Genomic DNA, 24,472 nt, shown 5'->3' with positions numbered 1-24,472 from the left:
AGCCGAAGCATCGTGATCCATGCCAGAGGCTCTATCTGCAAGGGACGCTGACGAAACACATCCAGAGAAGGCCGTTGGAATGGAGAAATCATATTAGCTAAGGGAGGCTGAGGAGCAGGGGATATTTTGCTACTTGGTTGCCGGAGAAAGGCTGGGGGCAAAGGTCACAGACCCTGTCTGAGGGCTGGGTTATGCCTCCTCTATGAGACCCAGGTTTTTCTGTGTTCTAACGAAGCGCTGCCTCATTAGTAATGAAGTAGTGTCACCATAATTACCTGGAGTTGGCAATGCTGAAGGTTAGGAATGCTCTCTGACACAGGTGCAAGAGATTTAACCTGACCTGAGGCACCTGCATCCAACAGGTTGCCAGCCAGGCACAGTGGCTGGCGCCCCCTGTAATCTCAGCATTTTGGGAGGCCGAGGCAAGAGGATTGATTGAACTCAGGAGGTGCGAGACCAGCCCAGGCAACAAAGCAAGACACCCCCGTCTCTGCAAAAAAAAAATTAAAATTAGTCAGGTGTAATGGTGGGCACCTGAAGTCCCAGCGACTCAGGAGACGGAGGCAGGAGGATCACAAGCTCGGGAAGTCAAGGCTGCAGTGAACTATGACTGTACCACTGCACTCCAGCCTCAGCAACACATTGAGACCCTCTTTAAAAGAAAGAAAACAGAAGCTGGGTGTGGTAGCTCACGCATGTAATCCCAGCACTTTGGAAGGCTGAGGTAGGCAGGTCACGAGGTCAGGAGTTTGAGACCAGCCTGGCCAATATGGTGAAACCCGATCTCTACTAAAAATAGAAAAATTAGCCAGGTGTGGAGGCCTCCATACCTGTGGTCCCAGCTACTCGGGAGGCTGAGGGAGAAAAATCACTTGAACCCAGGAGGCGGAGGTTGCAGTGAGCTGAGATTGCGTCACTGCACTCCAGCCTGGGTGACAGAGTAAGACTCCATCTCAAAAAAAAAAAAAAAAGAAAGAGAGAGAGAGAAAAAGGAAAGAAGGAAAGAAAGAAAGAAAGAGAAAGAGAGAGAGGGAGGGAGGGAGGGAGGGAGGGAAATAAAACAGAAAAAAGAAAAACCCCAAAGATGCTGAGAACCTTCCCCCATCAATTTCGGTCAGGTGCTCTGGGTGTAGTGCTCAACCCTGCCACAAATTCATTCAGACCACAGTGCTGGGCCCCCATAATCCTGCAGGAGGCAGACACACTGGCCCAGGACTGGGGCCCCGAGACGCAGACAGCTCCTGGGAACTGAGGCAGTGGTGGTGACAGACAGATGCTGAAGGGCAGGGTGGTCCAGAGCGGTGGAAGGGATGACTCCAGGCCCTGTGAACTAACTGAATCAGGCTCCATTCCGAGGTCTCCGAGAGCCCAGCTGGGTGTGAATCCAAGCACTATCTCGGCCCTGTCTAGAATCAGTTTTTCCACTCACCCTAAGTTTTCTTCACTTGTACATTCTTACTGTCACAGGGACTGGCTAAAAAGGCAGCTGAAACAATTGGCAACTCTCCCAACACTTAAAACGTATCCAGAGATCCCACTTCTAGGGCTCCATACAGTAGAAACTCAGCACAAGTCTGTGTTATTTGTGTCTAAACTGTAGGAACAAGCAAAATATAGTCTAGAACAGCAGTACTATGAGATACTATGTAGCCATTTAAAAAGAACAAGGGAGGTCTTTGCAAGAAGCTAGATACAAAATAACATGTACTGCAGGATTCCATTTATATGAAGTTCAAAGAATAAGTAAAACTAATTGGTGAAAGCAGTCAAGTGGGTGGGGCTGTTGCTTGGGTAGGGGAACTTTCTGGAATCCAGAAGCTGTTCCATATCTTGATCTGGGTAGTGGTTGTATGGGTAGAGATTTGTGTAAAAATTCTTGGAGTCATACACTGAGGATGAGCATCTTGTAAATACTGGAGGTATGCTACACATCCATACAGAAAGTAAACAGGATGAGGGCACTCTAGAAGAACTGACTTGGGAAAAGAGCAAAGAAAAACAGGAAAAAAAAGGCTGCAGAATATTTATGCTATTTTTGTAAATGTGTAAGACTGGATACAACGGTCTAGAAGGAGGCCAGCTAGCAGCACAGCCAGGATTGAAAGTCAAGTGTCCTGACCCCCAGCCCAGGCTCCTCCAGCTGCCAGGCTCTGCGAGTGTAAGCAGAATGCTCCAGACACACAAGTAGAAGGTGCAGGATGATCCAGGTGCCCTGGCCACACTATTGTCACCCTCCTCCCAGTCTCCTCCCTCTGGGTGGAGAGTGGTCAGATCCACTAATTGGTCTTCAAGCCCTGATGACAAATGGTCCTGGAGGCGAATTCTGGTCACACCTCCAGCCAGGCAAATGAACCTCGCTCTGTCCCCTCTTTAATATGGATGTGACACCTGCAGGCTACAGCTTGTCGCACTGTGAGAATTATTTCTCCATTAAAATGCAGGAGTTGGAGCTTTGCCCAGGAAGGGCAGCTAAAAATACTGCTGTCCAGGGCACTTTTCACCGGAGGACTTAGTTGCCACTCTCTTTACCCCTCAGCCTCCAGGCAAGTCCCCCACTTGCTGGGTTGGTCCCTGGAGCACCTGAGACAGTGTCAGGCCCTTATCCAGCCCTGTCACATACGCGCGCGCGCACACACACACACACACACACAAAAAGCACGGGTTCCTGTGCCTGTTTTACAGATGGGTAAACTGGGGTTCAGACAGCTTGTTCCAAATCACTGTGTTCACTCTGCAAAATCACCTAGGGAGCAACAGTGCATGGGCCTGGCTGCAGGGAGGGCAAGAATAACCCCTCACATGTGCCCAGCACCTCATGGTTTGCAGTGTCTTTTTATTTTTATTTACTTATTTTTGAGATGGAGTCTTGCTCTGTCACCCAAGTTGGAGTGCAGTGACACAATCCCAGCTCACTGCAACCGCTGCCTCCCTGGCTCAAATGATTCTCCTGTCTCAGCCCCCCGAGTAGCTGGGACTACAGGCGTGCAACACCACACTCATCTAATTTTTTTGGTATTCTTAGTAGAGATGGGGTTTCACCATGTTGGCCAGGCTGGTCTCGAACTCCTGACCTCAGGTGATCTACCCACCTCAACCTCCCAAAATGTTGGGATTACAGGCGTGAGCCACGACACCCAGCCTAATTGCAGTGTCTCTCACTCACTGCTTTGTCCAACCCTCTCAACAATGCTTTGAAAGAGGAACTATTACTGTCTCTACATTACAGGTAGGGACTGAAGCCGTGTGGTGAAGCCACAAGCTCAAGGGCACACGGTGGGTTTGAGGGGCAAAGGTTTAAGTCTTTCCAACCTAATACCCACCCACAGCACCAATGACAGGACTTCAAGCAATATGACTGATCTCAACCCTAGGGCCATCAAGGTTACAACAAATCCTCTGGTTGGTAAAGAATGCCACATACTTTTTGGACAATGACTTGTTACCCCTATTTAATAGATAAGGAAAGTAAGGCTCAGAGGTATGAAGGACAAGGACACAGATTAGTAGCAAAGCCAGATTGAGACTGAAGATTGAAAGTCAAGTGTCCTGACCCCCAGCACAGGCTCCTCCTGCTACAGGGTCTGTGAAGCTCCAGGCCGTCCCAGTGCTGGGACTCCTGTCCTCCAGAGCCAAACGAGCGCAGTACCCCAGGCAGGCTCCCACAGGCCAGAATCTGGCTCTCTGGAAGCCTTGTGCCTCCTCTCAGTCTTTCAAAGTAGAAGATGGTTAAAACCTCAGTCCTATTTTTCTTTTCTTTCCTTTTTTTTTCATTTAGAGACAGAGTCTTGCTTTGTTGCCCAGGCTGGAGTGCAGCGGGACAATGACAGCTCACTGCAACTTCGACCTCCTGGGCTGAGGATCAAGTGATCTCACACCTCAGCCTCCTGAGTAACTAGGACTACAGGTGTGTGCCACCACACCTGGCTAATTTTTTATTTCTATGCTATTTTTCACTTTTATGCTATGTTGCCCGGGCTAGCCTTAAGTGATCCTCCCAACTCAGCCTCCCAAAGTGTTGGGATTACAGGCATGAGCCACCGTGCATAGGTGGCTATTTTTTGTACGAGAAAGCCAAGGGCCAGAGGAGGTAAATGTCCTGCTCAGGGTCACAGGCCAGAACTATGTCCTGGGAATGGCCCTCTGATCCCTGGCCCAGTGCCCACCCAATGCAGTCAGCCAGAAACAGCATTCAGAACTCTCTTCCTGGTGCCAGCTTCTTACTGGATCTCTTCCCTAGCTCTAAAGTGGAGACATTAGCAGAGCCCTACACAAGCCTAGGCTTGAGTTTTCTGAGGCAAAGAAATTGGGTGATGCTTCCAGTGAGAGAAGCCCCATACAGTGACCAAAGGGCCTGGCTTTCTGGAGAACCTACTTCACTTTACCCAGAGGGAAACTGAGGCCAGAGAGGGAGCCGAATGGTCCTGGAGATCCAGTGATTTAAGGACGGTGAGATAAGGAGGACCAAGCTTCCCTATCTCAGCCTGCAACATCTGGGAGGGAATCCTTCTGGCTGAGTCCTGGGGCCCACCCTGCTTCCAAACACTTCACAGAGAAAAAGCTTTTTACAAAGACATTTATTTTCCCCAAAATATACCCCCGGTTTACAAAACCCCTCTGAGTCCCACATTTAAATTAGAAGTCCTCACATCTTCCATTCCTGGGGCGGGGAGAGATGGCATCCGGAAGGCATCAGAACGTCTGAAGTCTCACTCTACCAGAGGCCAGGAGCTGGCCAGAGTTAAGCCAGGAAGAGCCTGCCCCGGCCCCAGAATAGCACCATGGTGGGGGTGGGGGGCAGTCCCCTCTGTGTCCCCAAAGCACTCCTGGCTCTACCCTGCCCCAGGCTCCACCTCTGCTGCTGCTATGCGAGGTCCGGGGACCTTGGTGTCTGCTCACTTGCCCATGCCTAGGCAGACACTTTGGACACCCACCAGATTCTCTAGCCGTGGCAAGGGGCTATGTCCCTCTCTCCAGGTTTCTGCCCCCACCCCATGCTCTGGGTAAGAATTAGGGGTGGGATGGGGGTGAAGTATCCAGAAAGCCTTGAGCACAGGGGAGGAGTAGAGCAGGGAGCGAGGCAGGAGCCCCCCTGAGAACTGCAGGGGGAGTGTAGTTGGCTCTCTGTCTCCTAGCTGGATGGGGAGTCCTTGAGGGAGGAACTTGCCTTCCCACGCAGGACCCCCAGCACCTAACTACATCTGTAGTTGCTCAATAAACATTAACTGAATGAGTAAATGAAAGTAAGGGAACCAAGACGCGGGAAGGCAGAGGGACAGAAGCTGACTCCCCGGGGCCCCATCACAGACCCCTGGAGAACAGCACATGCTTCTGCAGGGAGGGTGGGCAGGAGAGAGGGGCACTGCAGAGGAGGCTGGGCCAGGGTCAGGGGGAACCACACGTGTTCCAGCACGTGCACCTGCAGGTCTCTCTGCGTACCTATGCGTGTGGTGGGCGGAGAGTACCCTGTCTTCACTTGCGGCAGGGAGGGAAAAGGTCGATACTGGGGCCAGAGCAAGAGGAGGAAGGAGGAGAGAGGAAGCAGCTTCTAGACTCCAGGAGATGCTGAGGCTGCACTGTCCCCATCTGAGAAGACAAGATTCTATGCAGGTGGAAGCAGGGCTAGACATGGTAACTAGTGTATCAGTCCCGTTGGGGGAACAAGGCCAGGGGTGACTATGTGTCGTGTCTTTGGTGAAATAAGGCAGGGGGTCAGTCAGTCTGAATATTGCATCTTTTGGAGAAAAAAGGCAGCCAGATGGTCCATGCAGCACTGGAAGAAGAGGGTGGTGATGTGGTCAGTGTACTGTGTCCCTAAGAAGTGCATGTGCTGTGAAATAAGGCAGCAGGCAGGATGAGTTAGAGAAATAAAGTTGTGGGGTGGTCTGTGTATCGTGTCTATTAAGAACTAAGGCAGCAGGATGACTTGGGAATCATGTCCATTGGAGAAATAGGCTGCACGGTGGTCTGCGTGTCACATCCTTTGGAGAAGGAGCCCACCTGTCAGAGCAGGACACGTCTGTTGGGGGCAGGGCTCACAGTGCAGCCCCATTGCAGCCAGAGGGTAGGAGCCGCAGGGAGGGGCAGCAGCTCCCTGGTCCTCATGGTCAGGCTATTTCTTGTCCATCATCTTCATTTCACGATGGGAAGAGAAAGAGTGGGGGAAAAGCATTAGATGCCAGAAGTTCTATTTTGGGGATGATGTCAGAAACCCGGGTACCTGGTCACACTTCAAGTGGGAAGTGTGTGTGAGACAGCAGCCCAGCGAACAGCCCCCATGCTGACCACTGACCTCAAAGCCCAGACACAGACGCAGGTGCCAGGCCCGCCGAGGCACCCGAGGGAGACCACCTCAAGCAGCCCCCACTCAGTCCCCACAGGCCCATTGCCCTCCACACTCCCCTCCACTTTCCCTCACTTTTCCCTTCTCATCTCCTGTCTGTCCCGCCCTACAAGGACGGGCCCAATTCCCTCCTCCAGCAGGCAGCCTTCCCAGTGTCCCCTCCACACTGAGTCCCCTGAGAGTGATGCCACAGGGGCCTTCCTCCTTCCCTCGGGCTTCCTGTCTCCGTGTGGAGGGGCACCCCAAAGACTCATTCCAGACCCCACTCTGCATCCGGAGCTGATAGAGAGGGCCCTGCCCCTGCCCTTGCCCTCGCCCATTCTTAGGACTCTGTCTATCCCTGGGAAGAGGAGCTCCCCCATCTGGGTGCTGCTTCTGTGGTTGTCCAGAGTGACCAGAGACTGGGGGTGGGGCAGGCTACCTCAGTGAGAAGGAGCAGGATTAGGAAGCTGACTGCTTTGCCCATCCAGGCCACATTCTCCAGTAACGCTTCAAACATCAAGCTGACATTTTTTTTTTTTTGAGATGGAGTCTCGCTCAGTCACCCAGGCTGGAGTGCAGTGGCACAATCTCAGTTCACTGCAACCTCTGCCTCCCAGGTTCAAGCAATTCTTCTGCCTCAGCCTCCCAAGTAGCTGGGATTACAGGTTCACGCCACCACACCTAGCTAATTTTTGTATTTTTAGTAGAGATGGGGTTTCACCATGTTGGCCAGGCTGGTCTCGAACTCCTGACCTCAAGTGATCCGCTCACCTCGGCCTCCCAAAGTGCTGGGATTATAGGCGTGAGCCACCACACCTGGCCCAAACTGACATTTTTAATCTCCATCTGCCCAACTCTTCTATGGTCATTTGATTCTGAACAACAGGAAGGAAATGACTTACCTCCTACATTTCCAAATGTAACCACTGACATTATAACAACAGGCCTAATAATGACTATAGACATTTACTGACCACCTACTGTGCACCAGGGACATGGCTGCCCAGCTGAACATTTTTCTAGCCTCCTCTGAGTTAGGGCTCATATGCCTGGGTTCTAACAATGGGATGTAAGCAGAAGTGAGGCAGCCTACTTCCAGCCTTGCTCTAGAAGGAAACATGTCATCCCTTTCTCTCCCCCTTGGCTCTGGAGGGGGCGTTGGGGCTGCAGCAGCCTCTTAGAACTAGGAGTGAAAGCTTGAAGTTGAAGAGGGCAGATTCCAGGTAAGTGGAATCTGGCTCCAGGTCATCAGTGGTTTTAAGGTTACCACTGCTCACACTATCACAGGAAGGAGAAATAAACTCCTGTCCTGGTTAAGCCTCTGTCATATTTGGGTCCCATTAGAGCAGCTGGGATCTTGGTCACTCAGCCCTCTGCCATCTCACTAGGGGGAAGTTGAGGCTGCTCTTCTGCAGAGGGGGCCTCAGGTCACCAGTGAAAGGATGAGGCCTACCCCTACCCACCCTCTCAACCTCTCACACGCAGATGCATGCACGCACAGACAATATCAAGCCCAGGTGTCTTTACCTTCTTTGCTTTCAGAGTGTTTCAGAGGCTGCAGGGCTGTAAAAAAAGGAAGGAGCACACAGTGAGGGAGGAACCGTGGGAAGTGGCGGGATAGGGAGTCAGGCAGAGGGAGGAGTGAGGGCTGGAAAGGGTGGGAGAAGTCAGCAGAGTGGGACCACATCATAGCACAAGGGAAAGGGCCCTAGGCTGCTGTCCCAAGCCACAGTCCCAGGTCCCAGCTCCACTCTGTGGCTTGTCACTCTCCTCTCTGGGCCTTAGTTTTCTGCATCTATAGAACAGCCCTCGCTCTCCAGCTGGAGATGCAGAAGTGCCCTGAGCCCACTCTACACACAGGGTGAAGTGAGAAGCTAAAGGAGGCTGGCCGATTCGCAGGTGGGCCTGGGACCAGGTGAAATGAGACTACCCAGCTCCCTAACCCACACTCTTCTCCCCACTCCCTCCTTTCTGCCAACTACATCTGCCTCTGAGCATGAAAAATAAGGTCTGATCCCAGAGCTGTCTCTATGCCTGCCACACTGGGCACCAACAGGCAAAGAATTAATTGGCATAATTTATAGCAGTCCCCAAGTGTCAATCTCCTGCCCTTCCTTCTGCGGGGGAGGGGAGGGAATTGGCATTAACTGGAACCATCCCAAATGGCTCAGCGAGAACCTGCCTCTCCCAGCCCAGGATCCCCTGGAAGTCAGCCTCCAGTGGCCATGGGCACCAGTGCCTTGGCATCCACCCGAGTTGCGCCCTGGCTTACTGTGTCATGCCCCTAAGCCCTTTGCAAGTACCTCCCTCTCCAGTCACCTGAGAGAGCTTCAAAACAGCCCTCTGCTGCCATCAGGGCAGAGTCAGGATGACATTTTACAGATGGGAAACTGACGCCCAGAGGAGCAAGGCACCTTGCCCGAAGTCACACAGCCTGTAACTAGAACAGGATGGTCTTAAGCTGTTTGCCTAAGAGTAATAGGACTCCAGCATATTAAGCACTTGGCACTAGGTATGGTACTAGGTCCTTTATATACATTATCTCAGTTAATTAAATTAATTGATAATTCAAACAACCTATGAACCTGTGATTATACCCATTTTACGTGTAAGGAAACTGAAGCCAGAGAGGCAAAGCATCTCGCTCAAGGCCATCTGTTTACATGAGATGGAGCTGGAATTTAAACCCAGACTGCCCTATCTCCCGAGCCCCTGCTCCCACCCTAGGAAGCCACCAGACTCTACAGTGTGGGGCCTGCAAGGTGTCATCGGCCCTGGCAGATGGATAAAGGTTGGCAGGAGATGTGAAGCAACACTTGGTCGGTGGGGAGCTGGGCGATCCACCTCCTGCCTAACTCGGGGCAAAGAGCAGACCCACCAGGGTGGGGACGCCTCAGTCTAGAGAACACAGTTCATTCAAACCTTACAGGAAATCTGGCCCCTCCAGCTCCTAGAGTCCTCTCTCCTGTCCCATATGTCCCTCTCCCAGCCAAGAGGGCCAGCTCCAAGTTCAAACTCACCCATCTTAGCTCCTTCTCCCTCCCCATCCTGGTCCTCAGCTCCTGCAAGGCAAGAACTCAGAATAATCAAATATCTTTTGCAAGCCCATTTTCATCCCAGCACTTTCCCACCTGAGAGTGCAGGAAGCTGTGAACAGGGCCTGAGTGGGCCTGACCTGTGGTTCAAATGCTAGACACAGGGTTAGAGCCCAAGAGCACAGCAGAGCTGAGCCTATGACAACATGAAGGGGCTCCCAGTCTAGAACCCAACCCTTAGCAGCCAGAGACCATCCACCCAGCCTGGAGCCCCCACCACTCACCCAGCCAGAGACCATCCACCCAGCCTGGAGCTCCCACCACTCATCCAGCCAGAGACCATCCACCCAGCCTGGAGCCCCCACCACTCACCCAGCCAGAGACCATCCACCCAGCCTGGAGCTCCCACCACTCATCCAGCCAGAGACCATCCACCCAGCCTAGAGCCCCCACCACTCATCCAGCCAGAGACCATCCACCCAGCCTAGAGCTCCCACCACTCACCCAGCCAGAGACCATCCACCCAGCCTAGAGTTCCCACCACTCACCCAGCCAGAGACCATCCACCCAGCCTGGAGCTCCCACCACTCATCCAGCCAGAGACCATCCACCCAGCCTAGAGCCCCCACCACTCATCCAGCCAGAGACCATCCACCCAGCCTGGAGCTCCCACCACTCACCCAGCCAGAGACCATCCACCCAGCCTAGAGCCCCCACCACTCATCCAGCCAGAGACCATCCACCCAGCCTAGAGCTCCCACCACTCACCCAGCCAGAGACCATCCACCCAGCCTAGAGTTCCCACCACTCACCCAGCCAGAGACCATCCACCCAGCCTGGAGCTCCCACCACTCACCCAGCCAGAGACCATCCACCCAGCCTAGAACCCTCACCACTCACCCAGCCAGAGACCATCCACCCAGCCTAGAACCCCACTACTTACCCAGCCAGAGACCATACGCTCCACCAGCCCACCTACCCATCACCTCACCGAAACGCTCGCATAGTAGCCCTGCCAACCATCAACCTCCAACAGATGTAACCAGCCAGTCATCCACCTCACAGGTACTCACCTCTCTCCAGCTGACCACTCTCTTCTTCCCTCTCTTCCTGACCCCCAGCCATCCCCAGCCTCTGACTACCCATCTACTCTCATGCATCTGTTTACCCACCAGGGTCAACTGACCACCCACCTATGTCCTCTCACTCAGGTACCAGTCAGCAACGCCAGCTCAGACTGACCCTCAGCCCCACAAACAGCAGCTGCTTCAGACGCTCTCGCTCTGAGGCAGGCACGTTCCTCCCCAGTGCCATGCACGCCGCTGGCATGCCCACATTTGTGCTGCTCAGCTTCCATGCCCCATCCTGCTCTCTCACACATGCGTGTGAGTTACACTCTCACAGGCACACTTGTTTGCACAGACACACTCATCCCCTTGTAGCACTCGGCCTTACCCCCCCACCACCTTCGGGTCACACTCATCCACTCTCATCCTATGGTATTTGCACATGGACAGGGAGGCTCATGCTTGTTCACACACAGAAGACATAGACTTGAGGTCACACACAGACAAATCCAGCCCCATGTGCACACTCACATTCATTCTGTCACTAGAAAGTAACTCGCTATTGACAGCAAAGACACAGCAACATATCCCAAGACACATAAGTGCACACACACACACTCACACACACTCACCTGCATTCTCCTCCTCACAGCTCTGTTTGATCTTTCTCCAGCACACAAAAGCCAGGGCCACCAGCAGTGCAACAAGACAGACAGCAAGCCCCACAGTCACCCACAGGGCCTCCGGGGGGAATGTCATGGGCTGCCCTGGGAGGAAAAGTAGGAACAGTGAGACTGTCGTGCCTGGCCCCATGTCCCGGAGGACAGCACCATCTGGTTCCAAGTATGAAGAGGGGCTCCCACCCTCACTGGGCCCTAACACTGTGAATAAAGCTCACTTAAGTTCCTATAGCCCCTTCCCCATACACTCTCCAAACCCCAACACAATCCTGGCTGATGTAGACATGCCTCAATTGGGAAGAGTTGAAGAGTCTGTGGTTGAATGATGCTCAAGAACCTTCTATGGCTCCCTAGTGACTTTAGAATAATGCTTCCAGCTTCTCAGAGTGATTCAAGGACCTCTAGAACCTGGCTGCCATTACCCTCCCCGACCTTTCTTTCTAATTCTCCTGTAGGAGCCTCGGCTCCAGCCAAACTGGTGTCCCAACCATTCTCTCCAGAAGCAACTGGCTCTTTCCAATCTCTGTCCTATTGCTCTCCATTTCCCACACTCTCCCCCAGCTCAGTATTCACCTCCTCCAGAGGCCCTCTCCGCCTGCTGCAGCCCCACCTGGTGACATCTCCCATCCCATGGATTGGGAGGCAGCAAACTACAGCCCATGGTCCAAAGCCAGCTCGCGGCCTGCTTTTGCACAGTCCACAAACTAGCGATGGTTTTTACATTTGTAAAGGGTTACCAAAAAAAGATGGGGGAAGGCGGAGGAGGAACAGAAGGAGAAGCAGCAGCAACAGGGATGGTGTGTGGTCCGCAAAGCCTAAAAACATTTACTCCCTGGCCGTTTGCAGAAAATGTTTGCTGAGCCCTACAGACAGATGAGGTCACTGAGTGGGCTGGAGCCAGGGCTCAGTTTTCCCATGGAGTCAGGTAGGTCTGCAGGGGCCTTGAAGGGGAATATTTACATGAAACACTGAGGCCCCTCCTGTTAGAGATCTCCTGTCAAGAGGGATGAAGTTGAGGAGCGCAAACCGGGGCAGGGCCAGCAGCTGTTCTGAGCACGGCCTGCGTGGCTCCACCTTGCACAGCATCCTCCAGCCCAGCCCCTGTACTCAGCTGGGTCCTGGGCAGAGGTCTTGAGAGGAAAAGTCTTAACCAAAGACAGTGCTGCTTTCCTTTCCTCTCTGGAGACAGTGTGTGCCCAGGGCCGCAGCAGCTTCTGCAGGAGGCTCTGTCAGCGCAGCGTGCGGTGCCGTGAACCCTTCAGCAGCAGAGGCCCCAGCACAGAAGCACCTTGCACAGGGATCTGCGGACGTCACCCTCAATAGGCACTGTTGGCAAAACTGCTGCTCTGGCCATTGGAAGCAGAGGGATCCGTCACCCCAGTGATGAAGAGAGGTACGCAGAAAAGGAGGGCAGCAGCTGATGCGGTGGCCAGGAGGGCCCGTGCACAGAGCACACATTAAAAAGAGAAATACAACAACCCTGGAAATCCCATCATGGGGCTCTGGTAGCAGAGGAGGGGGCAGAGCCGCAGAAATACTCAAGGGGAGGGTCTCTTTCTGTGTTCCCTCTTAGCTGTGTTGTCCCTGGAACACATATTAGATTTGCCCTATTCACCCAAGAAAGGACAGAGCTAGGCCTCAGGCCACATCTCCTGGGCTTGCTCCATAAATCCTCCTCCGAGAGGCTCTGCACAGCACACTCAGCTTCACTAACTTCATCAGGTGTGGGGGAGACCAGCTGGAGGACTGAAAGTCTGAATCCCAGAATGTTTTACATGACACAAAGCTGCCTGAAACAAAATACAGGCCAAGGGCTCCAAAGTAGGCCAGACCTGCTCTAACACAAACAGGAGGCTGGCTGGTGGGGAGGAGAGGAAATTAGGCTGAGAGGCCAAAGTTGGATTCTGATCGTGGCTCATCTCCTCACTGCAGGGTGCTGGAGCCCGGGTCTGCAGATCCACGGAGGAGTTTAGAGAGGCCGCAAACCCTCCGAAGTTATATGTGCAAACTGCTGCATCCATCATTTACCTGATTTTCAAAGAAGGGTCTGACTCCCAAAGATTCAGAACCACCGTGCCAGTCTGTGACCTTGGGAAAGATCCCCCTTCTCTGTGGACCTCAGTTTCTTCACCTGTGAAATATGCTTAGCAACAATGACCTCAATGAAATCATTTTCGTTTATTTTATTTTTAGTTTTTGAGACAGTGTCTTGCTCTGTCACCCAGGCTGGAGTGCAGTGGCACAATCTCGGCTCACTGCAACCTCCGCCTCCCAAGTTTAAGCGATTCTCCTGCCTCAGCCTCATGAGTAGCTGGGACTACATGTGCGTGCCACCACATCCGGCTAATTTTTATATTTTTTAGTAGAGGCGGGGTTTCGCCATGCTGACCAGGCTTATCTCAAACTCCTGACCTCAAGTGATCTGCCTGCCTTGGCCTCCCGAAGTGTGGTATTACAGGCATAAGCTACCACGCCCAGCCCTAGATTTTTAAAAAACCACTTTAAATGCTAGTTACTCATGTTTAAAATAGAGAATTTTCTCTTAGGTGAGATAAACATTCTCTTTGCAATCACATTTGTACTTATAAGTCCTTTCTGCACAGCATTGCAAATATCCAGCTCAGCCCAGGGTGCAAATGACCACAAAGTCCCCTGATCCTTCAAGGCCTTCTCAGCTGACACTTGCCCCTGGAGGTGTCCTCACTACCCCCCTCCCTCCTCTGAAAACTTCATATCTTCTGCCAAGATTCTACTTATTTTCTCCTGTGAACAGCATTTTCACAGACCATATGCTATTCTCTAAAAGGTCAAGGACATGGCTCAGAACATTCAAAAGCTCAGGGCAGCTACTCTCTCCCAGAGAGCACAGACCCATGGGGTCTCCAGGAAGGAAGTGTTTTCCGTCTTGGGCAAGGCATGGGCAGAGGGAGCGCAACCTTGGCAGAAGGAAACACATAAGAGAGGAGGAGGAGTGAGCCTGAACTCCAAGCAGACGATGCAACGGGCCCTGGCTCCGAGCTTGTCAGAAGTGGGGACTGCACAGGACGCAAGAGGGAGCGGACAGGAATAAGTCAGCGAGTCCCGGGGTGTGTGCAGACCTGGAAACTGGGCGCGAGATCAGAACCTGGATGGGCTGGGGGTCAGGCGGAAGTTGTCGGAAGATGAGAAGACAACCAGACAGACAAAACCTGCTGTCCTGACCTCACTGTGCTCCAGGAGGAGGTCCCTGGGAAAGCTCGGTTGGCCCAGGGAGAGATACTGAAGAGCCAGACCGAGCACATCGGCCCAGGAAAAGACGGACTGGAGGCCTCGCAGGGCCAAACACAGATGGAGATGGCGGCTCTTGGCCTCAACCCTCTTCAGACCCTCAGGGACGACGGGTGCCCACCAGGCTCGTACCTGGAAACTAAGAATCGCTAAAGGGGTGGCCTCTATCTGGTGTTTGACCACATGGGGGCAGCAGAGATAGCCCCTGCCCATCCAACTGCCACCTGGGGGGAGCTCAAGTCTGCAGGAAGAAAACCTGACATTGACTCAGGTGTCAGGGACTCACTGGGGAGGTCCAGCTGTCACTCAAGGCTTCAGAATCCAATGGTGCCCACTGACCCAGAATACCTTCCCACCACCCAGAGGAGTTCCTGTTGGAGAGCACACCTACACCAAGTCCCCTGGGCCATGCCTTGTGGCTGCCCCGGAATTCCTGCCCATGCCTCCAAATTCCAGGCAGGTACAAAGTCCTCTGCATAAGAAGCTAAGTGCCACAAAAAGCACTCTTAGGAAGGCAAACATTATAAATGGTTCTTATCAGCTCGAGTCCCTTAAAGACTTGTAGGAAGAGTGTGAGCTCCTGAAGTCTATGAAAGGGATTTTGAAAAAGTCTTCTGGCCACCCAAACCTATGAAAATTCCAGCTTAGGGTCCAGTGAAGAGGGAGTTACTCACTCCGTCCTTCCCCAGCTGTCCATCTGCCCCTACCTGTGATGGTGACGGAGCCGTGCGCGTCCTGCTGCAGCACGGGGTTGCGCACCAGGCAGCTGTAGGTGCCATTTGCACCCAGCACCACCCGCAGGACGCTGTGCACGTCAAACAAGCCCTGCTCGTTGGCCATCTGCGACGTGGTCACGTTGCTGGTCAGGGGCGCACCCTGACCGTCCTGCCAGAACACCTTGGCCTCAGGGTAGCCCCGATAGCTGGAGCACGTGATGGTCACCGTGTCCCCGGGCCGCAGGTCCTTATTGGGCTCCAAGGTCATGCTGGGCTTCGAGTAGGGAGCTGGAGGTGGCAGAGGGTGGGGTCAAAAGCAGGGCAATGGCAGAGGAGGAAAAGGATGCATGAAGCTGAGTACAGGAGTCAGCACTGGGGCTGGGGCTCTGGGAGCAGTGGTGTGGCAGGGGGGTGGGCTGCAGGGGGAATGGAGGGTGAACCAAGGGGAAGGCGTCTCCCTCCCAGAGCTTACCAGCCACCTGCAGGCTGACCGCAGCGCTGCCAAAGTCCCGGATGCTCACGAAGCAGGTGAAGCTGCCCTCGTCTGCCACGCGCACCCGCTGCAGCCTCAGGGATGCATTGCCCTGCGCCAGCAGGTCCGGGAAGAGCGCTGTGCGGTTGGCATAGGCGCTGCCCTGGTCCCGGCCCTCAGTGAAACTGTGCACCAGCTGCTTGGTGTCTGTCAGCTGCCAGATGAGGTTGAGCTGTGCCAGGCTGAAGCCAGGCTCAGGAGAGAAGGAGCAGCGCAGGGTGGCATCAGTGCCCACCAGGGCCACCACCGGGTCCTCAGGGACCTGGACCTCCACGGCTCCTGGGGGTGGGGGCAGAGTGGCAGATGGTGAGGAGTGGTGGGACTCTCCAGGCTACCACCCAAGTCCCCCTACATCTTCCTCCATCAACCCCCAGACCCTGTTCCATCTTCCTATTTTCTTCTAGACGCAAAAGCAGATTGAGCCTGGGGACTCCCAGATATGGAGTCTCCCCAGTCCTCTGAGAACAATCACGGCAGGTTGGCCTTGGCTCGACCAGATCAATCCCAGGGGCCAGGCCTGGGGCAGGTGACTCTCACGGGCTCCAGCCCTAGTGAATCCCCGCACTACCACCAGGACTCCTTTCCTTCTCTCATCTGGCTGCTGACCCAGATGTGGCTCCAGTCTTCCCAGAGGCTTCCAGAGCCTTCAAGTAAGGAGAGCCAAGAAGGCCTGTGATGGCTCAGCCCCTAACCCATCCAATAGACACCCCCACTTCCCTGTGATCTTTCTCCCTGTCATTAGGAGGCAACTTGCTGTTCTGGGAGATTGAAGGTGGGGCCAGATTCGGAGCTCCCAACCCCTGCTGATAGAAGCAGAACCCCCCCACCCCCAGGGGGGCATTTAAGCAAAGAAACCTGTGGGGCTTCTCTGGGGTGTGATGGTGACGGAGCCGTGCACATCCTGCTGCAGCACGGGGTTGCGCACCAGGCAGCTGTAGGTGCCATTTGCACCCAGCACCACCCGCAGGACGCTGTGCACGTCGAACAAGCCCTGCTCGTTGGCCCTCTGCGACGTGGTCACGTTGCTGGTCAGGGGCGCGCCTTGCCCGTCCTGCCAGAACACCTCGGCCTCAGGGTAGCCCCGGTAGCTGGAGCACGTGATGGTCACCGTGTCCCCGGGCCGCAGGTCCTTGTTGGGCTCCAGGGTCATGCTGGGCTTTGAGTAGGGAGCTGGAAGTGGCAGAGGGCGGGGTCAAAAGCAGGGCAATGGCAGAGGAGGAAAAGGATGCATGAAGCTGAGTACAGGAGTCAGCACTGGGGCTGGGGCTCTGGGAGCAGTGGTGTGGCAGGGGGTGGGCTGCAGGGGGAATGGAGGGTGAACCAAGGGGAAGGTGTCTCCCTCCCAGCACTCACCAGCCACCTGCAGGCTGACCGCAGCACTGCCAAAGTCCCGGATGCTCACGAAGCAGGTGAAGCTGCCCTCGTCCGCCACGCGCACATGCTGCAGCCTCAGGGATGCGTTGCCCTGCACCAGCAGGTCCGGGAAGAGCGCTGTGCGGTTGGCATAGGTGCTGCCCTGATCCCGGCCCTCGGCGAAGCTGTGGACCAGCTGTTTGGTGTCTGTCAGCTGCCAGATGAGCTTGAGCTGTGCCAAGCTGAAGCCAGGCTCAGGAGAGAAGGAGCAGCGCAGGGTGGCATCGGTGCCCACCAGGGCCACCACTGGGTCTTCAGGGACATGGACCTCCAGGGCTCCTGGGGGCAGGGACAGTAGGGGAGATAAAAGGGGGACTGAGGAGGGGTGGGAACTCTCTGGGCTTCCCTAGTCCCCCTCCCTGCCCCCACTAACCCCAGACCCTGTCCACCCCTCCTCTTAGGCCTGAGACGCAAAGTAATTTATTGTCTTAGGTCCTCATTCAGTCAAGAATATAGTGAGTACCTACAGGTGCCAAGCATAAGGGTCAGAAATGCAACAGAGAGCAGTACTAAGGTCACATCCCTACAGAACTTACTCCAGGCTGGAGCACAGTGGCACAATCTCACTGCAACCTCTGACTCCTAGGTTCCAGCAAATCTCTCCTGCCTCAGTCTCCCAAGTAGCTGGGATTACAGGAACATGCCACCATGCCCCGCTAACTTTTTTTGTATTTTTAGTACAGACAGGGTTTCACCATGTTGGCCAGAATGGTCTTGATCTCCTGACCTCCTGATCCACCCACCTCAGCCTCCCAAAGTGCTGGGATTACAGGTGTGAGCCACCGCGCCCGGCCTAGAACTTACATTTTAATGAGAGAGAGGGACAAACAAGCACACAGTTTCTCATCAGAATGTGACTAAGGTATGTGAAGAAAAGAAGCCAGCAGGTGAGTCAGTAGAGCAGCAGCTTTTCAAAAATCTGGAAGGTACTTTACACCTGCCTGCGCCATGTGCATTTCCCATGAGTGTAAGTTATTTTATAAACTGGGGAGTCCAAAAGGTATCCACCAAAAATGTCAACAGTGGTTTTCTCTGAGGAGAGAGAATCACAAGTGCTTTTTCTTTTTTCCCCCGTTTTCCTAAGGAAATACGATTTGTTTTATACAAGAAAGAATACCTGTAACTTTAAATATGGTGGTGAGGCACGTGCTCTTTAAAGAGATTAAGCTGAAATTTACAGGGAATGAAAAAGAGCTGACATACAGAGAGCTCCAGCAGATGGAAGGCCCTGAGGCGAGACTGGCCTTGCTTTGTGAAAACATCAGGGAGAGTCCAGTGTGGCAGACACATCGGATGGGAGGGCACATCCCACCCAGATCGAAGACAACTTTGAGAAACCAGTGAGGAATCTAAGGTTTTCTATGAGTAATGGGAATCAATCATTGGAGAATGTTTTAATCAGACATTATCTGAGTAGCAGTGCTTAAAACTCACTCTAGCTCCTCCTTGGAGACTGGACTGTAGCAGGCAAGGGGTAGGCCAGTTAGGGGGCTATTTCAGCCCTCCCTGTAAGAAGTGATAGTGGTGTGCCTTCAAAGGGTGACAGTAGAGAAGAAGAGAAAGGGACAGATTCAAGGTTTATTTAGGAGGGAGAATCAACAGGACTTGCTGATGAGTTAGAAGTGGGGGGAAAAGGCTCGGAGCGGGAGACCGAGGCAGGTGGATCACCTGAGGTCAGGAGTTTAAGAGCAGCCTGACCAATATGGTGAAACCCCATCTCTACTAAAAAATACAAAAAAATTAGCCAGGCATGGTGGCGTGCACCTGTAATCCCAGCTACTCAGGAGGCTGAGGCAGGAGAACTGCTTGAACCCAGGAAGTGGAGGTTGCAGTGAGCTGAGACCATGCCATTGCACTCCAGCCTGGGCAATGGAGCAAGACTCCATATGAACAGAGCAAGACTCCATATGAAGAAGAAAGGAGGAAGGAGAAAGAAGAAGGAGAGGAAGAGGAAGAAGATGAAGCAGCAGCAGCAGAAGAAGAAGAAGAAAAAGAAACAGAAGCAGAAGAAGAAGGAGAAAGAGAAGGAGGAGGAGGAGGAAAAGAAGGAGGAAGAGGAGAAGGAAGAGAAGGAGGAGAGGAGGAGGGGAAGGAGGAAGAGAAGGAGGAGGAGAGGAGGAGGGGAAGAAGGAAGAGAAGGAGGAGGAGAAGGAGGAGAAGGAGGAGGAGGAGGAGAAGGAGGAGGAGAAGAAGGAGGAGGAGGAGGAGAAGGAGAAGAAGGAGGAGGAGGAGAAGGAAGAGAAGGAGGAGAGGAGGAGGGGAAGGAGGAAGAGAAGGAGGAGGGGAGGAGGGGAAGAAGGAAGAGGAGGAGGAGGAGAAGGAGGAGGAGGAGGAGAAGGAGGAGGAGGAGGAGAAGGAAGAGAAGGAAGAGAAGGAGGAGAGGAGGAGGGGAAGGAGGAAGAGAAGGAGGAGGAGAAGGAAGAGAAGGAGGAGAGGAGGAGGAAAAGAAGGAAGAGAAGGAGGAGGAGAAGGAGGAGAAGGAGGAGGAGGAGAAGAAGGAGGAGAAGGAGGAGGAGAAGGAGGAGGAGGAGAAGGAGGAGGAGGAGAAGGAGGAGGAGGAGGAGAAGGAAGAGAAGGAGGAGAGGAGGAGGGGAAGGAGGAAGAGAAGGAGGAGGAGAAGGAAGAGAAGGAGGAGGAGGAGAAGGAGGAGAGGAGGAGGGGAAGAAGGAAGAGAAGGAGGAGGAGAAGGAGGAGAAGGAGGAGAAGAAGGGGGGGGGGAGGGGAAAGCAGGAGCAGGCATCCCAGCTGTCCAGAGTCAACTCTGCTCCCAGAGACAGAGCCACGTCATGTCCAGAGCCGGAGCCTCCAGCAAAAAGCCCCTGGGGCAGAGCCCCCTGCTCCCATCCCTGCCCTCCATCCTGTGGAGTTACCCTGCAGCCTCCCCACCCAGTCACCTCTGTCTTCATCCTAGTTCTTCTTCTAGAGCCCTGGATAGTTAGGCAGGGGTCCTGATAGCCTTTCTTTTTGGGAAGCAAGCCCCCCACCGTGGCACTACCATTCTCAGGTAATGGTTAGATTGTGTGCTTCAAGCACTGGCAAAGCAGGCACACTCAAATGTGTGAAGATCAGCCCTGAAACAACACTAATTGAATACAGCACTCATTAAAGGTTTCCTACATTTAGAAAAACAACACTGATTTTATGGTTGTTATTATTATTGAGATGCAGTTTTGCTCTTGTCGCCCAGACTGGAGTGCAATGGCGCAGTCTCAGCTCACTGCAACCTCTGCCTCCTAGGTTCAAGCGATTCTCCTGCCTCAGCCTCCTGAGTAACCGGGATTACAGGCATGCACGCCTGGCTAAGTTTTGTATTTTTAGTAGAGTTGGGGTTTCACCAAGTTGGCCAGGCTGGTCTCGAACTCCCGACCGCAGGTGATCCGCCCACCTCGGCCTCCCAAAGTGCTGGGATTACAGGCGTGAGCCACCACGCCCAGTCTATTATTTTTATTGTGAATCATACACAGCATCATAATCTTTGCAGTACATAGAGGTCTCTAAAGTTCTTAAGCTAGCTTTGGCTCTCTTGCTACAACCCCTGGTGCCCCAGGCCACGTCAGTCAGACCAGGGTGCCCTGTCAGTCAGACCAGGGTGCCCCTTGTAGGGGGCATTTGGGAGAATGAAACCTGGTAAGTCACCCATACAAAATCTCTTCTCGCTCTAAAGAAATCAGAACAGCCATGGGTAGAGACAGGCATCACTTCTTTATGGCCACAAGATGGCGCCAGACACTCAGATTTGTCATCTCCCGTGGCGGTAGCATCTCAGAGCAGAGATGCTGATAAGAATTTGAAATATAAAGACTATCCTGGTCAACATGGTGAAACCCCGTCTCTAATAAAAATACAAAAAATTAGCTGGGCATGGTGGCGCGTGCCTGTAATCCCAGCTACTCAGGAGGCTGAGGCAGGAGAATTGCCTGAACCCAGGAGGCGGAGGTTGTGGTGAGCCGAGATCGCGCCATTGCACTCCAGCCTGGGTAACAAGAGCGAAACTCTGTCTCAAAAAAAAAAAAAGAAAAGAAAAAAAAAAAGAATTTGAAATAAGAGAAGGATATTGTTACTAAAGTAGCTATTATTATTGAGGGCTTCCTGTGTGCCAAGCACTGTGTGGGGAGATTCACATCGTTTATTCTACACAGTTACTGGGTACCTACCATGCAGCAGCCGCCCTGGCCCTGGGATGGACCCTACTCTTTGAACAGGGAAGAAGCAAGCAAACATCAGGTGGGGGTGAATCTAAGAAGAGTAACCCAGGGAGGCCGGGGATAGGGAGGAAGGAGCAGCAGTGTGCTATGTTATACGAGGTAGCCAGGAGAGCCTTGCGAGAAGGCGACATTGACCAAAGACCTCAACAAAACAGGGGACTCAGTCATGCAGATGTCTAGGGGCAGAAAGTTCCACGCAAAGGCAGAGAAAAAAGTGTGTGCAAAGGTCCTGGGGCGGGGGAGGGCGGGGGGGGGGAGACACACAATGTTTTCAAGAAATATCATGATCACATTTATCACTCATGTTCCTATTTTACAGACAAGGACATGGAGGCTAAGAACGGTCAAGTGAGTTACCTACTGGATCCCAGAGGTAGAAGTGAGTTATGGCCCTGCTGGCCAGAGCTGGCTTGGCAGGACCCTCACAGGCATGGCCACCCCCTCCCCAACTGCCACAATCACTATCCCTCCCCACCAGTCCCCACGATGCTCCCCTCACCTGTGATGCAGAACCACAGTGCTCCCAGAGCTGCACCCATGTGCACACCCAGGCCAGGGTGGCCCCGCCAACGCAGCATCTTCCCGTGAGGCGGCTGACAGCTGGGCTCCCCGTGGTGGAAGGCTGCCCCTGCCTGGGAGGAAGAGGATGTGAGGCCTTTGTCTCCAAAGGTTTCCCCAGGCCCTCTCTCACCTCATCTCTCCTGGACCAGAGTGGGGAAGGCTGCAATTGCCCACTGGGAGGGCTTCGTTCCCATACCCCTCAGGGCTCCCTGCTGAGGGATGTTGGTGACAGACGCTTGGCAGGGAGTCCCTAGGGAGGCCTGACAGGGAAGATGGCAGGGGGCAGCTGGGATCCACCCTATCAGCTAAGACGTTAGTATCCAAATATAAAGAAGAGGAGGCAAGTTGGCAAGTGAAGGCAAGGTTGGCTTGCTCTGGGGCTAAGATGTGTGCAGATCAATTTGGCAGACAGTAGCTGGTAGGGCAGAGCGGGAGCTCCCGAGGGGGCCAGACTTAGAGGTGGGCTGACAGGTGCGAACTGTATCCTAAAGACAGCTGGGGGCCATTGAAGCTTCCTGAATAAGGGAAATACATGGTCAGAGCTAAGCTTCTTGAAGATTAATCTAACAGCACCCGCACATCCCATCTGATGGGAGGGCATGTTTCAGCCAGATCACACAGGGCTTTGAGAGACCAGTGAGGAATTTACGTTTTTCAATGAGTAATGGGAATCATTGGGGATCGTTTTAATCACACATAATCTGGGTAACAATGCTTAAAACTCACTCTAGCTCCTGGGCACAGACTGGATTGTATCAGGGCAAGGGAGAGGCCAAGTAAGAGGCTATTTCAGGCCAGGTGCAATGGCTCATGCCTGTAATCCTAGCACTTCAGGAGGCTGAGGTGGGTGGATCACTTGAAGCCAGGAGTTTCAGACCAGTCCAAACAACATGGTAAAACCCCATCTCTACTAAAAATACAAAAAATTAGCTGGGTGTGGTGGCAGGCACCTGTAATCCAAGCTACTTGGGAGGCTGAAGGCAGGAGAATCGCTTGAACCTGGGAGGCAGAGGTAGCAATGAGCCGAGATTGTGCCACTGCACTCCAGACTGGGTGACAGAGCAAGATTCCATCTCAAAAAAAAAAAAAGAGGCTATTACAGCCATCTCTGTAGGAAGTGATAGTGGTGGAATAAATGAGGGGCCACACAGAAGAGACAAAGCATGTCTGGGTAAAAGTGACAGCATCTGAGGACTTGGGGAGAGACAAAGGGAGCAGTCAGGGTGGTCATGGCTTTGAGCCTCAGTGATGCGGGGGGACATTCGCTGAGGCAGAGAACATGGAAGGGGTCAGTATAGCTTGCGTGACGTCAGCAGTATTTGCAAAGAAGCCTCTAGGTCAGAGTTTTAAGAGGCGACTAGATGTGTGAGTGTGGGAATGCAGAGAGAGGACATTTGCCAGCTTAACAAGTCTGAATCGAGAGACCAAGACAGATCAGAAGTGGCAGAGGCCAGGCCTGGGATGACCCCCAAGGCTGGAGTCAGGACTGAGTAAGACAGGTCTGTGGCTGCAGGTCAGGCCTGAGCTGGGGATGGGAAAGGCAGACATCCCTAAGTCCAGCCCTGTTCCCAATTCCAGCCATCCTGCAGGCTGCACACACCTCTTCCCTGAGTCCCACAGCTGCTGTCTAAACATTGGTGCCGTGTCCCGATCAAGCCACATCTATGCCGACCAACACCGATCAACAAGAATAGAAATGATTTCACATCCTCCTGACACCCTGGGAGACAGGCTATACCACTCAGTCATGTTTTTGCCGGACTTTAAAAAATTAAAGCCCAGATAAATGACTTTGTTAACGTCAAGGAATTTGCCAGTCAGCACAGCTGGGAAGAGTCCAGTTCTGCTACACCCTTCTGCCCTTCCATGGAGCAAACCTCATTAACAGCTGCTAATTCCATCACAGGCACCCAGCCTCAATCCTTCCAATCCCAGCCAAGCACACCTGCCCCCTCCCTGCCACCCTCCACTCCTACACACAACCCCCAGCAGCTGGGCCCAGGGAGTCCCTCAGCCAAACCACGTGCATCCTGGCCAGCCCCACTTCTCTCCCAGCTGTCTACAGTAGGGAAGCCCTGAGCAGCCACTTCCTTTCCAGACGCTTCCGGCCTCAAAGCCTGGCCGCCTGCTGAGTCAGCAGCTCCCCCCTCCCCCACCCCACGCCCCTCCCCTCCCCGATTCATTCATAAAGCGCCTTTGGCGGGCACCACATCCTGCCCTAAGAGGGCCACCCTGGAGCTCACAGGAAGCTCCAGCACGCAGCTGCCGGCAAGACCTGCCCACCCCCCCGCAGGAAGCACCAGGGCTAAGGATGAACAAATGCCCAGATTCCACGTCTTCCTTCCTCTCTTACCCCGAGACACGGCCTGTGGGTTCTTCCCGGGCCACCTCCCTCACTCTCTGCACTGCTTCTCAAGCTTCCACCTCCCACCCTGACCCAAGACCCTCCTCACTGGCCCTGCCTGCTCCTCTCTTTCCCTGTCAGCCCCATTCTCTAAGGGGCCTTCTCTTAGGACCTAAGACAGGAATCTGTTCATGTCCCTTCTTCACTCAAGAATGTCCCACGGCTCCCCATTCACTATAGAAGTCAGACCCCATTCCTCTGCCTGGCACTCTAGACCCTTCGTATGATTGTCTTTTCCATATATCAGGCTAATTCCTGCCACTCTGGGCG

At 53.6% G+C, this 24,472-nt stretch overlaps 1 protein-coding gene across 1 annotated transcript; it reads right to left on the bottom strand.

Annotated features, from left to right (window-relative positions):
- Window positions 1–4,565: 4,565 nt before the first annotated feature.
- CD276 (CD276 molecule) lies at window positions 4,566–21,929 on the bottom strand. The gene is made up of 9 exons (XM_064382394.1): window positions 21,737–21,929; window positions 16,973–17,311; window positions 16,475–16,789; window positions 15,560–15,898; window positions 15,079–15,375; window positions 11,057–11,191; window positions 9,343–9,384; window positions 7,850–7,885; window positions 4,566–6,127 (listed from the first exon to the last, which is right to left on the bottom strand). Exons 1-9 carry the CDS (start codon window positions 21,813–21,815, stop codon window positions 6,105–6,107), a joined length of 1,605 nt encoding a protein of 534 aa, XP_064238464.1. The 5' UTR covers window positions 21,816–21,929; the 3' UTR covers window positions 4,566–6,104.
- Window positions 21,930–24,472: the final 2,543 nt, after the last annotated feature.

The sequence above is a fragment of the Aotus nancymaae genome, unplaced genomic scaffold (assembly GCF_030222135.1).
Source record: "Aotus nancymaae isolate 86718 unplaced genomic scaffold, 86718_ANA_hifiasm-v0.15.2.pri h1tg000003l, whole genome shotgun sequence".
Lineage (NCBI taxonomy): Eukaryota > Metazoa > Chordata > Mammalia > Primates > Aotidae > Aotus > Aotus nancymaae.
The sequence above is the reverse complement of the archived record's forward strand: the minus strand, read 5'-3'. Positions and strand labels throughout refer to the sequence as shown.

Coding starts and splice junctions, on each gene's coding strand:
- CD276 (XM_064382394.1), bottom strand. CDS start 21,815: ATGCTGCGTTGGCGGGGCCACCCTGGCCTGGGTGTGCACATGGGTGCA. Junction 11,192..15,078: donor CGGCTCCGTCACCATCACAG/GTAGGGGCAGAT, acceptor TTTTCCTCCCAG/GGCAGCCCATGACATTCCCC. Junction 6,128..7,849: donor ACACTCTGAAAGCAAAGAAG/GTAAAGACACCT, acceptor CGTGAAATGAAG/ATGATGGACAAGAAATAGCC.